This window comes from Malus domestica, chromosome 09 (assembly GCF_042453785.1).
Source record: "Malus domestica chromosome 09, GDT2T_hap1".
Lineage (NCBI taxonomy): Eukaryota > Viridiplantae > Streptophyta > Magnoliopsida > Rosales > Rosaceae > Malus > Malus domestica.
In genome coordinates, this window is record NC_091669.1 from 653256 (window position 1) to 666086 (window position 12831).

Genomic DNA, 12831 nt, shown 5'->3' on the forward strand with positions numbered 1-12831 from the left:
AATTACAAACACCATGACAGACAATCCAACACCCAACGCCAACAACCCTAGTATGGATTTATCACATCCATACTATGTTCATCCTTCAGATCACCCTGGCCATGTACTTGTTTCTGAAAAATTGAATGGCACCAATTATTCCTCCTGGAGCAAGTCTATGCTTCATGCCTTACGAGCCAAAAATAAAATTGGATTCATTGATGGATCCATTACACCCCCTCCCGAAGATGACAAACCAGGTGATTATGCCCTATGGGCACGCTGCAACAGCATGATCCTATCATGGATTTCGAATTCGGTAGAGTCTCATCTCTCGACCGGAGTTGTCCATGCCGAATCTGCATACACGATTTGGGAGGATTTCAAGCATCAATTTTCCCAGCAAAACACACCAACCATTTACCAAATCCAGAAACAGATTGCTTCTCTATCACAAGGCTCCCTCACCGTCTCAACGTACTTTACAGAACTTAAGCATCTCTGGACTCAACTCGATGCATATGAAGACCCCATCATCTGCAACCTGATGGATAAGCATCATGAGCAACGAGAAAAATACCGACTTATGCAATTTCTTATGGGCCTTAACGATGTTCATGACACCGTTCGCACCAGCATTCTCATGATGACGCCATTGCCTAATATTCATCAAGCTTATTCCTTTGTCAGCAATCACGAGCAACAACGCCAGTTGACGTCGGAACAACGCCAACCATTGCCATCAGATAATTTTTCCCTTGCTGCCGCAGCACAAACCCGTTCTGATCAACGCTGTGATCATTGCAACCGAGAGGGACACACCATCGATAATTGCCGCACTCTAAAATACCATTGCAATTTTTGTGACAAAAGAGGACATACAGAGGACAGGTGCAAAATCAAGAATGGCACGTGGGTGCCTCATCCCACTGGAGGAAATGGCAATACAAAAGGTCGCAAGCAAAGAGGCAATTCTTCTTCACGTCCTTTGCATGCCGCCCATGCAACGGAAACCACGTCAAGTCTTCAAGGGCCATTCATGCCGCAACCAACATATCCTTCTGCATCCACCAGTACCAATCCGTTGAGTGCACTCTCTGCGGATCAAATTCAACAGTTGACTCATGCTCTCTCCTTGCTTTCTTCTGGTAATGGGAACGCTTATGCAAATGCCGCAGGTCCGAATTCTCTTTCTGTTACTTCCATTAATTCTGTGTTTAGTAAGCCATGGATCTTGGATAGTGGAGCTACAGACCATATCGTTTCTGATTCCACCTTATTTACTACCACCAAACCTTCATCTATACCCGTTGTTAATTTGCCCACTGGTTCTTCAATCCCAATCACTTGTACTGGCACAGTACCATTTAATTCTGATATCACTTTAGCCGATGTCTTGTGTGTTCCGTCTTTTAATCTCAATCTCATGTCCGCTAGCAAAGTCACTAACTCTCTCAATTGTTGTGCCATTTTGTTTCCCACCTTTTGTGTTTTGCAGGACTTGGCTTCAGGGAAGATGATTGGTTCGGGTAAGATGCGTGATGGTCTTTACTACATGTCACCTATACACCGAACACCTGCCTCTCATCAAGTTTCCCATCCTTCCTATTTATGGCACCAACGACTTGGGCATCCATCCCCTTCTCGTCTCAAATTAGCTTCGTCTTTATTACTTTCTCATGCTATTTCCATTGACAATACTTGTAGTGTCTGTCCTTTGGCCAAACAAACACGACTTCCGTTTTCTTTAAGTTCAATATCGACTCATGCACCATTTGTTTTATTACATTGTGACATATGGGGTCCTTACAAAATTCCCACTCACTCTGGGGCTCGTTTCTTTCTTACAATTGTGGACGATTTTAGTCGATGCACTTGGGTGTTTTTCATGTCTCACAAATCTGAGACCCAACATCTTTTAAAGTCCTTTCTCACCTTTGCTCACACTCAATTCCATGCCACAGTTAAAACCATCAGAGTAGACAATGGGTCTGAATTCTTATCTATGAAGGATTATTTTCAATCTAATGGGATCGAACTTCAACGCACTTGCGTTTACACACCCCAACAAAATGGGGTTGTTGAACGCAAACATCGCCATATTCTTACAGTGGCCCGTGCTTTACGCATTCAATCCAACATCCCCCTCATATTTTGGAGTGATTGCGTACTCACTGCCGTCTACCTCATCAATCGTTTACCTTCTCCGTTACTTTCCCACAAATCACCCTTTGAACTATTATACAAACGTCCACCATCCCTTGAGCATCTACGCGTGTTTGGTTGTCTCAGTTATGCTACCGTTGTACACCCTACCCACAAATTTGAACCTAGAGCACACCGGTGTGTTTTCGTTGGCTATCCCACAGGTCACAAAGGGTATAAACTTTACAACTTGGACACTAAAAAAATTTTTGATCAGCCGTGATGTAATATTTCATGAGACTTCATTCCCATTTTCTAATCTTTCCCCTCCTGATTCTCATACCACTGCCCTTAATCCTATCCCTCAGGACCCCACCTCTTTTTCTCCCCTTTCCCATTTCCCTCCACCGCTTCATGCACCTACCACCTTTGATCAACCTCCTCCCTTAACCACACCTGGCGATGACTCATCCCTTGCCGACACTCCCACTCCCCATATCTCACATGGTCCCTCCTCCACCGACATCCCTCCCCAACCCGTGACCACCTCTCCTCCATTACTACACGTACCCCCTTCTTCTGCCCCCTCTCATGCCTCCCCTCCCGACCTTGATATTCCCATCTCTTCCCCACCTCTTCTCCCTTCTCTCCGACATTCCACTCGTCCTAAACAGCCACCGACATGGACTAAAGACTACCACATGTCTCACCAAGTCAATCATTCTTCTCTGGCACTACGTCCTGCACCAGGTACCCGTTATCCCATTTCTCATTTTCTTTCCAACTCTCGTTTCTCTTCTGCCCATTGCTCTTTTTTAGCTAACATTACAGGTCCATCTGAGCCCACCACATATGCTGAAGCTATCCTTGATCCACACTGGCAACAAGCTATGCATACCGAATTAGATGCGTTACAACGTAATCAAACTTGGGACTTGGTTCCCCTTCCTGCTGGTCATAAGCCTATCGGCTCCAAATGGGTTTTCAAAAGGAAGTACAAGTCTGACGGTTCTCTTGATCGTTACAAGGCTCGTGTTGTTGCAAAAGGATACACACAGGTTGAGGGAGTTGATTACCAGGAAACTTTCTCACCCACTGCCAAACTTACTACTCTGCGTTGTCTCATTACCGTTGCTGCTGCCCGTACTTGGTTCATTCACCAGTTAGATGTTCAAAATGCCTTTCTTCATGGCACTCTTCATGAAGAGGTCTACATGGAACCCCCTCCAGGTCTTCGCCGACAGGGGGAGAATCTTGTATGTCGGCTCAAAAAGTCCCTTTACGGACTCAAACAGGCATCTCGAACTTGGTTCACCACCTTCTCAGACGCTATTCAAAACGCCGGATATCATCAATCAAAAGCGGATTATTCCTTGTTCACCAAGGTTCGAGGTACTTCAATCACTGTTGTTCTTATTTATGTTGATGACATACTTATCACAGGAAATAATATCCAAGAGATGGAACAACTCAAAGCCTTTCTTCTCAAACGCTTCCGCATCAAAGACCTTGGCGATCTAAAGTATTTTCTGGGTATTGAGTTCGCACGCTCAGAAAAGGGAATTTTTATGTCACAGCGAAAATATGCACTCGACATTCTTCAAGACTCAGGGTTACTTGGTGTACGACCAGATCCTTTTCCAATGGAACAAAACTTAGCACTTACACCCACAGATGGAGCATTGTTAAATGATCCAACTAAATACAGAAGGTTAGTTGGGAGATTGATATATCTCACTGTTACTAGACCGGACATCGTTTATCCCGTTCGTACTTTGAGCCAATTTATGCACGAGCCACGAAAACCGCATTGGGATGCAGCTATGCGAATCCTTAGATATATCAAAGGCACTCCAGGTCAAGGTCTACTATTTTCAGCCAACAATAATCTAGACTTGAAAGCTTTTTGTGATTCTGATTGGGGAAGATGTCGTGCCACGAGAAGATCAGTTACGGGATATTGTATTTTTCTTGGCAATTCACTTATTTCTTGGAAGTCTAAGAAGCAAGATAATGTGTCCAGGTCATCAGCTGAGGCAGAATACCGTGCTATGGCAAATACTTGCCTAGAAATAACTTGGTTGCGATACATATTACAAGATTTACGAGTTCTCCAGAAAACTCCCGCTTCATTATTTTGTGATAATCAGGCAGCTTTGTACATCGCAGCAAATCCTGTTTTTCACGAACGTACCAAGCATATTGAGATAGATTGCCATATTGTTCGAGAAAAATTACAAGCTGGTATAATTCGTCCTATGTATGTGCCTACATTCCTCCAGTTAGCTGATATTTTTACGAAGGCTTTAGGGAAGGATCAATTTGTGAAGCTGCGAGACAAGTTGGGCGTTCGTAATCTTCACTCTCCAACTTGAGGGGGAGTATTAAGAATATATTATAATTAATGTATAATATTGTATTTGTCTAATCTAGGAAAGGCTATTCCATGAATTGTGGATCTCTTGTCTAACCTAGGAAAGGCTATTCCATGAATTATGGATCACACTTTATAGGATTAGAATCAGTTTTTTTGTCTTTTTCATTTTGTATTTGTATATATGGGCTCCTTACCCTCTGTTCTAAATAGACAAAATATTCAGCCATATCATTCCTATCAATCCCAGGAACTACCTAGCTCTTTCTTATTTCGTTAGCTTCAAATACTTACTTGTTTTGCAAGGATCATATGTATTTCCAGAGATTGAAAAAGATAGCAGATTTTCGTCGAAATAAGGAACAATTACAATTAACAATGAAAAACTTAAATTCCTGAGAAATAAATTCTTCTCCAGAGATTATCGGGTGCTTATTAATCCTACTAATTAGAACCAGTAGGTTATACCATGATGAATATTTCTTGGCTTTCGATGATCATGAATTGAAGGTGGTGCAGTCTCTCCTGACCTCCCCTTGAATACCAGTCTTAACACCGACTCTTCCAAGCTTCCTCATGGCAGCGACGAAGGCTCCATCGAAGTTACCTGGGTTCTTAGCAAAATCAAGGACAGTGGGCTGTGATGCAGAGTCGGATAAAAGAACCTGATCTGAGCTCAACAACCCTTTCCCGCCAACCAAGTTTTTGTAATAAACATTGTCAAATGTGAATGGGGTGTCAGGGTCCAAGTTGCTGATTGCGCCGGGGTCTGCCTCTTTGGAGCAGGTTACCATCAACCGCTTGGCATAGTCGGGATTCAGAGAAGGGTCGACAGGAGAGGACGATGAGAAGTTGTAGAGGCGGTCTGAGAAGCGATTGCAGTGTGAAACGCCTAGAGTATGAGCTCCGGACAACGCAATGACATCAGTTAGGGAAAGATTATGTTTGGCAAACATGGTATTGAGTTGCAACAGATCAAAGAACGGTTCTGGCAAGTTCCCAGCAACCCGTGATGCTTTCGAGATGAGTCCCTCATGGCGTCCCAATTCTACTGGGAACGAAGGGCCTCCTGCCTGCAGAAAATTTGAATGTGGAACATCAGAGAAGTAGTACATTGTCCAGTGGATGTGACAACTCAGGAGTCTCAAGACAACACTTACAAAGAATACACAATCCCGGGCAGCCATAGCCAAGATGTCAGCACAAGAGACGATACCAAGGCATTGTGCTTCCACTGCAGTCATGGAAAAATAATCGCAGAGTGCCCGCGATTGTGGGAGGCGCTTGGCGTCTCTTTATATCGACTGCCTGCTTCACGATGGATTCAACATTTGGACAACTAGAGCTGTAGAAGTTCTCTGCTAGTTGTCCCTCTGATTCCCTCCCCTGCAGAATCATCAAAACAAGGACCAAAAGCAACTAGACCTGTAAACGGGTAGGTTTATTGGGTTTGGGTCGGATTGAACCCGACCCGTTAAGTTAACGGATCATCCGAACCCAATCCGTTAAGCTAACGGATCATCCGAACCCGACCCGTTAAGCTAACTGATCACATGTTAACAATTATTATTATTATTTTTTTTGCATAAAGTTTATTTTTTGTTATTAAGACGTTACTAAAATTACTAAAATATTCTCAACTAACGGGTGCTAACGGGTTGATCCAAAATGACCCGTTATTTAACGGATTCATCCGTTAGCGACTCGACCCGTTAAGCATCCACTCAAATACAAATATTAACGGGTTGGGTCGAGTCAAGTTAACGAATTGGGTCCAAAATGTCAGGCCTAAAAGCAACCCTCTCGATACCTCCATTTTCTCTCTCTAGTTCTTATTTTTCTGTCTCTGTCTCTCTCTGCCTAATCTCCATTCACTTGTGAATCATTTTATAGTGACAGAAGATTTAAGGGAGATGACAAGGAAAGACAATGACATTTATCTATCCCTATCACGACGCATCTTGGAAAAATGGGTAGAGGAAGATCAAAGAAGACTTGATAACATAATTATTTGAAGATGCAAATAACCTACTGATGGTCCATTAGAAGATGTGACTATGGAACGAATGCTCAAGACAAAATGAGTAGAGGAAGACTTGGACAGAAACTTTAAGAAAGAAAAAAAATATGTAACAAAACCAAGCGCGTCCTACGATTCATCCAGCTGACTCCACTTAATAAGATAAGACTTAATTATTATTATTGTTATATCATAACATGTTAATTCAGCACACTCTTAATATGACTTTCACGCTAAGAAGTTCGAACTTTGTGTTTCACACTTGAAGTCATATGTTTATACATTTATTTGATGATTTGATTGAATTAGGTGATATTCATTTTTAGTACATAAATCATTTATAATTCATGTTTTGAAAATTTAAATGTCGTGTGGAATGGACACTCTGCCGTTTTAAAAAAGTATTTTTTTTTTTTTTAGTAAATGTGTTAATTTAAATATTAGCAATAGCATGTTACTGTCGTGCCCTGTCTGGCATAGTGTATAAGCATGCTCTGTAAAAGACCATAATTTTTCTAACAACTCTTAATTATTTACCCTAATTTTAATTTTTAATCATTTCAAAAGTGATACTCTTCTTTCTTTTTCTTTTTTTTTGTTTTTGTTTTTTTAAGATAGTGTGGACCGTGGAGGGTGAATCGAAGCTAGGATTACAAATGCATGCATGGGTAAATTCTATTTAACCACTTGAACTAAAGGTTCCTTACAACAGATAACATAAAAGGATCGGAGTTGGCTGGCCTTAATAAGGGCTAGGTTTTGGGTTTGGACCGAGTCTTGAGCCGGTTCAGAGCGTAAATTGCAGTTTTGCAAGAACCAAACCTTGTCAAAACGGGTCCAATAAAGCCTGAATCTGAATTCGGAACATCCCACAGAAATAAGGTAGAACCCGTGGCGGCCCTTTCAGGGTAGACCCTTTTTACATGCGTAAGCGTAACATTTTATTTTTCGTTCTGGAGCGTACAATTAGACACGTAACAGAATCAAATTTGTATCGTCTCATATCTAATTTATTATTAATTGTATTATTGGGTTGCTATCGTTTTCGGATTATCAAATTCAACTTCTCAATCCATAAACATTAACAATTAGATTTAGATTGAACCGATGTAGCTTGTTATTAATCGGATTATTGGGTTCGTATTGGATTGAACCAAAATCTGATCTATTGACAGCTCTACGTACAACATGGAATCCTGCTATCTCATGAATTGAAGGTGGTGCAGTCTCTCCTGATCTCCCCTTGATTACCAGTCTTGACGCCGACCCTTCCGAGCTTCCTCATGGCGGTGACAAACGCTCCGTTGAAGTTATCTGCGTTGTTAGCGAAATTGAGGACAGTAGACCGAGATGCAGAGTCAGAGAATAGAACCTGGTCTGAACTCAACAACCCTTTCCCGGCAACCAAGTTTCTGTAATAAGCGTTGTCAAATGTGAAGGGAGTGTCAGGGTCCAAGGTCATGACAATGTTGGGGTCTACCGCTATGGGGCAGGTTGCCATCAACTGCTTGGCGTAGTCAGGATTCAGGGAAGGGTCGACAGTAGAGGATGGCGAGAAGTTGTAGAGGCGGTCTGAGAAGCGATTGCAGTGTGAAAAGCCAAGAGTATGTGCTCCGGACAACGCAATGACATCGGTTAGGGAAAGATTGTGTTTGGCAAACATGGTGGTTAGTTGGTTGAGATTAAAGGTCGGTTCTGGCAAGTTCCCAGCCACACGAGAAGCTTTCGAGATGAGTCCATCGCGGCGTCCCAATTCCACGGGGAATGAAGGGCCTCCTGCCTGCAGAGAATTTGAATGCAGAACAAGAGATAAGTAGTACACTGTGTTGTGGAACATTAGTCATTGAGTCTAATGACAAGACTTACAAGGACTACACAGTCACGGGCGGCGACAGCCAGAATGTCAGCGCAAGACACGACGCCAGGGCATTGTGCTTCCACTGCTTGCTTTGCCTTGATCACGGTGTCAAACCCGTCTCCTGCTAATGAAAGATTATCGGCAAAATTCTTCTCTGCGTCCCCGTTTGGCGAAGCAATAATGATCGACGCATCGCATCCCTAAATTGATCAAACGATGTTGGGAACTTAAATCACTGTCTGGAACATTTTAAACACAATGCTTGGGATGCAAGTTTGCAACATTACCTCAACAAAGCAGTCATGGAGAAATAATCGCAGAGTCGCTGCGAGTGTGATAATCGTTTGATCTCTTTTCCGAGAGACTGCCTGGTTCACTATGGATTCAACATTTGGACATCTAGCGCTGTAGAAGTTTTCTACTAACTGTCCCTCTGATTCCTTCCCCTGCGAAAACATCATAACCAACACCAAAAGCAAGCCTCTCCTCCATAACTTCATTTTCTTCTCTCTCTCTCTCTCTCTCTCTCTCTCTCTCTCTCTCTCTCTGCGTGTAATCTCCATTGATTTAGGATTCTTATTTTATAGTTACAAAAGATGGAGGGGAGTTGAGAGAGACAATGACAGCCCTTCAAACCTATTTTGTCAGAAAATTCTAAAGCCTCCAAATTCCACCACTTTGATTAATGTTTCTAGTGTTTGGTTATTGGTCATTGTCTTGTAGAGCCATCTATGCATCCAAGTAACATTGGATGTCAAACTTTTTGGTTGTGAATATTTCAATTACTATGACTCTTGCATGGTTACACGAATTTGGACACGTGCTCTCATGTGTATGGATAAAACGTTGTTTAACTATTTAAGTTGCATATCCATAAAATTGAAATCATGTTGTCTTTTGTGGATCATAATACGTGAATTAGTAACATAACGTGACCATGCGACTTTCAGTACTAAAGGCTTTCTCCCTTTTTGTTGAACCATGTAAGTCATAAATATAAATACACACACACACACACATGCCCTTTATGCAATGGGATCCCCATTTTTTGAAGAAAAAAAAGGGATTAGGTGTGGGGCCCACTCCCCATCGAATTTCAATGATCCAAACGTCTATTTTGTTAGTCTTGATTCATAGATCTTCCTTGCAAAAATTTAATTCAATCTGAAGTTATTTGCCTAGTTAATTATCAAAATCAAATTTCATTGTTTCTTATATAACAAAGTATTCGTTCATTTCTTTAAACCCAATTAGATGTCTTAAATATTTCCGATTTGGCTAATATTTTGTAAGGATAATCTATGAGGTACAACTTGAAAAATAGACGATTCGGATCGTTAAAGTTCGATGTGGTGTGAACTCCACAACTAATCCCCATTTTTATAAAATAAAAAAAAATAGAAATCTCTTCCCTTAAAAGTTTCCTCTATATATATATATATATTTATTTATTTATTTATTTATTTATTTAACGTCATGTGTATGTCTTTGACCATTTGGTTGAATTGGGTCTCGTTGGCAATAGTTATTTTGGAAGGCAACAACTCCTCTTAATCGCTACTTGCTCCCTTAGTCATTACTTGCTAGCTTGAAATGAAAATGACAATAGGAAGGTGACTTTCATATTAATTAAGTTCTTATTTTCAAATTTTAAAAGTCGTGTAGAAATCAAATTCATCCATATTAAACAAGTGTATTTTCTTAGCAAATGTGTTAAATAAGTCTTATGCAATACTATGTGGAGTTTTTTGTAAATGACATTATCTCTCTACCAACTCTTATTTACCCTAATTTTAATTATTTCCAAAAGTGATTAATGACTTAAAATCAAAGAAATGATAGGAACCCTAATGCTTTTGTGGATTATTTGCACCCATCAAATTGAAATGTAAGCAGAGGTTGAGAATGTTTTAGATGGAGCCAAATTATGTGGCGCCATGGTCACCTGATCAACTAGTTAATTCGATCATTTAAAATCGACAAGTATACTGACACTCTATCGACAAACATGTCATAAATGATAATATATTTGTTAGTGGAATTTTTTGTGGCAGTAACTAATGACGTGACATTATTTACTAGGTGGCTAATCTAGTCAGCTAGTCAAGCAATTTGACCCAAATTTCTCTTGTGATAGCACTCACAAGCTATCAACTTGCATTTTGTACTGGATCCTCAATTATGTACCGTGAACACGACCTATTACACTAAGTGTAATAATACAATTGGTTGAAATTATTTTTTTTCATATTTTCATAAGTGCGTTTATTTGAAGTATACTGAAATCCAAGCATTCGTAAAAGAGTTGTCAAAGCGCTTCTTTGACACATGTTTCTTTTGAAAGTACTTATATGATGCAGATAACGCTTGTTAGTTCTTTTACTCATGCCTGCTAAACAAAAAGCAAAGGCGAATCATCTGCAAAGGTTGCTCACAATGTTGAGTAAATTAGCATCGAGGACAACCTCATTCTCTAAAGATCAGCAAAGAATCAACAAACTGGATTGGCATCTGCAGCATCGGCAGACGCAAGTAGTAGCTCGGGTTTGTTTTGAAGGATGTAGCCTTCCTTTTTGGCTTTCTTACGTTTACGCTGTAGCCCGAAGTTCTCCCCTCATTTTAACCCCTGTTAGGGTTCTCTGGCTGCACTTCTTGAGGGTAAACACTAACAATTCGTGTTAGCCTACAACACACAGCCTATCAAACCACCAACCATGACGAGTTGTGGAACTCCGGATCATACCTTCTTCTTGTCGGGTCCAAACTTCTCAAACTTAATTAACCATGCGGTCAACTAAAGAGAATATGGTGTGGTCCTTGCCAAGCCCCACATTCTTCCCTGCATGGAACTGATAGTTTGATGCTAAGGATCTTTGGATTATTCAATGAGTAGGAGTAGCCATAGCATGGTGAATTATTACATGTAACTTAGACGTGAAGTGTGGCGTTATCCTAAATTAATCACGAGAAGTCATGTAAAAAAATTAAAAATATTTTGAAATGCAAGACATGCTTAATATACTGTCTCCATAGCATCTTAATTGCATGAAAAAAAAATTATGAGTTAAGAGTGTAATTTATATGATACCGGTATCCTTTCGGCCTCAATGCCCCATCTTTCTCCATAACCCCCAATTTGTTAATTAGTAGTCCCAACACTTATTGGTTGCTTATGTAATTCAACTTAACAAGCAAAAGGTGTAATATATATGCAAGTTGAAATGAACTTATTACTTATGTAGTCTTTCTTTTTCTTCTATGAATTTTAAATTGTTAGTATGATAAGATTGATTAACCATTTTCATATTTTAATTGTTAGTATGTAAGATTGATTGATCATTTTCTAATTTTAAATTGTTAGTAGATAAGATTGATTGATCATCTTCTACCTAGGCCATGCCAACTCAACCTATTTCTCCTTTGTTTCCTTCCCTTTCCTAGTACAAATTAATTAGTGTATAAGTCATGTGATTGTCGTATGCTAGAATTATGGCTTCGTCGCTATTTCCACATGCATGCAATTCATCATAAAATAAGTATGAATAGAGCCTATAACAAGGCAATGCCTATCCCTTTCTAACAAACTCGGAATATTTTGGAGGAGATTCATTCAAGATGTATAGGCATATCTCTTTCTCATGACTCAAATAAGCTAGATAATCGCAAGTGTCTTGTAGCTTAGTTATTAAAAACAATATTCGTCCGTACACTTGAGGTTCGTGTCCGAATTCTCTTCCCCACATAATTTAGTGTTAATTATCCGTAAGATGCAACTTTAATCACTTTGTATATGAAATGGATCACATTAACACCAGGAGAAAAATCAGATTCAACAATAATTTTATCAAAATTCAAACTGTAATTTTCAATGATGGAATCTTTACAAAACAAACCCAATAATAATAATAATAATAAATTAAAACATTGTAAATGTGGAGAGTGGGATTTGCAGCCGACCTTTAATATAAAAACTAATCGTCGAGCTATAATTCTAAGGAAGATTGTTAGGTTTCCAAAAAAAAAAGAAAAAAGAAAAGGAAAAGGAAGATTGTTAGTGCATGGGTTAAATTATAGTCGATTATTGCTAGTCATTCTTAAGTATTTAGCAACAAAGTCGGCATGTTTCTGTTTGCTAGCGTATTGTATCAACTAAGATTAAGTATTTTGGATCTTTGACTAAGTTAACGAGTGGAAATCGGTGACAGAGAGTCTATCATGATTCTTATTTTAGAGAGAGTTTGCTTAGCATTTTTTCATTCAGCGAGTAGGTATGATAAAAAATTTGAATTACATCCTGACCAACTAGTAATTATAGTACAATTGTTTTATGGAGAATAATTACATGTAACTGAGACGTGAAGTGTGACTTTATCCCAAATCAATCGTACAATGTCATATGAAAAATAAAATATATTTTAAAACACGGTACTAACTCTGTAGCATCTCATTTCGTAA

At 39.7% G+C, this 12831-nt stretch overlaps 1 protein-coding gene and 1 pseudogene across 1 annotated transcript; both read right to left on the bottom strand.

Moving 5' to 3' along the window:
- Nucleotides 1-4792: 4792 nt before the first annotated feature.
- Nucleotides 4793-6314, bottom strand: LOC103442712 (peroxidase 55-like; annotated as a pseudogene).
- A 1297-nt stretch (nt 6315-7611) lies between these two features.
- On the bottom strand, nt 7612-8930 carry LOC103442129 (peroxidase 55-like). Its single transcript, XM_008380883.4, has 3 exons — nt 8664-8930; nt 8385-8576; nt 7612-8298 (listed from the first exon to the last, which is right to left on the bottom strand). Exons 1-3 carry the CDS (start codon nt 8874-8876, stop codon nt 7723-7725), a joined length of 981 nt encoding a protein of 326 aa, XP_008379105.3. The 5' UTR covers nt 8877-8930; the 3' UTR covers nt 7612-7722.
- Nucleotides 8931-12831: the final 3901 nt, after the last annotated feature.

What these genes read in the sequence shown, in the direction of transcription:
- LOC103442129 (XM_008380883.4), bottom strand. Translation starts at nt 8,876, where the DNA reads ATGAAGTTATGGAGGAGAGGCTTGCTTTTGGTGTTGGTTATGATGTTT. An exon ending in TCCATGACTGCTTTGTTGAG is followed by an intron (nt 8,577 to 8,663) that starts GTAATGTTGCAA and finishes TGATCAATTTAG; the next exon opens with GGATGCGATGCGTCGATCAT. An exon ending in CCCGTGACTGTGTAGTCCTT is followed by an intron (nt 8,299 to 8,384) that starts GTAAGTCTTGTC and finishes AATTCTCTGCAG; the next exon opens with GCAGGAGGCCCTTCATTCCC.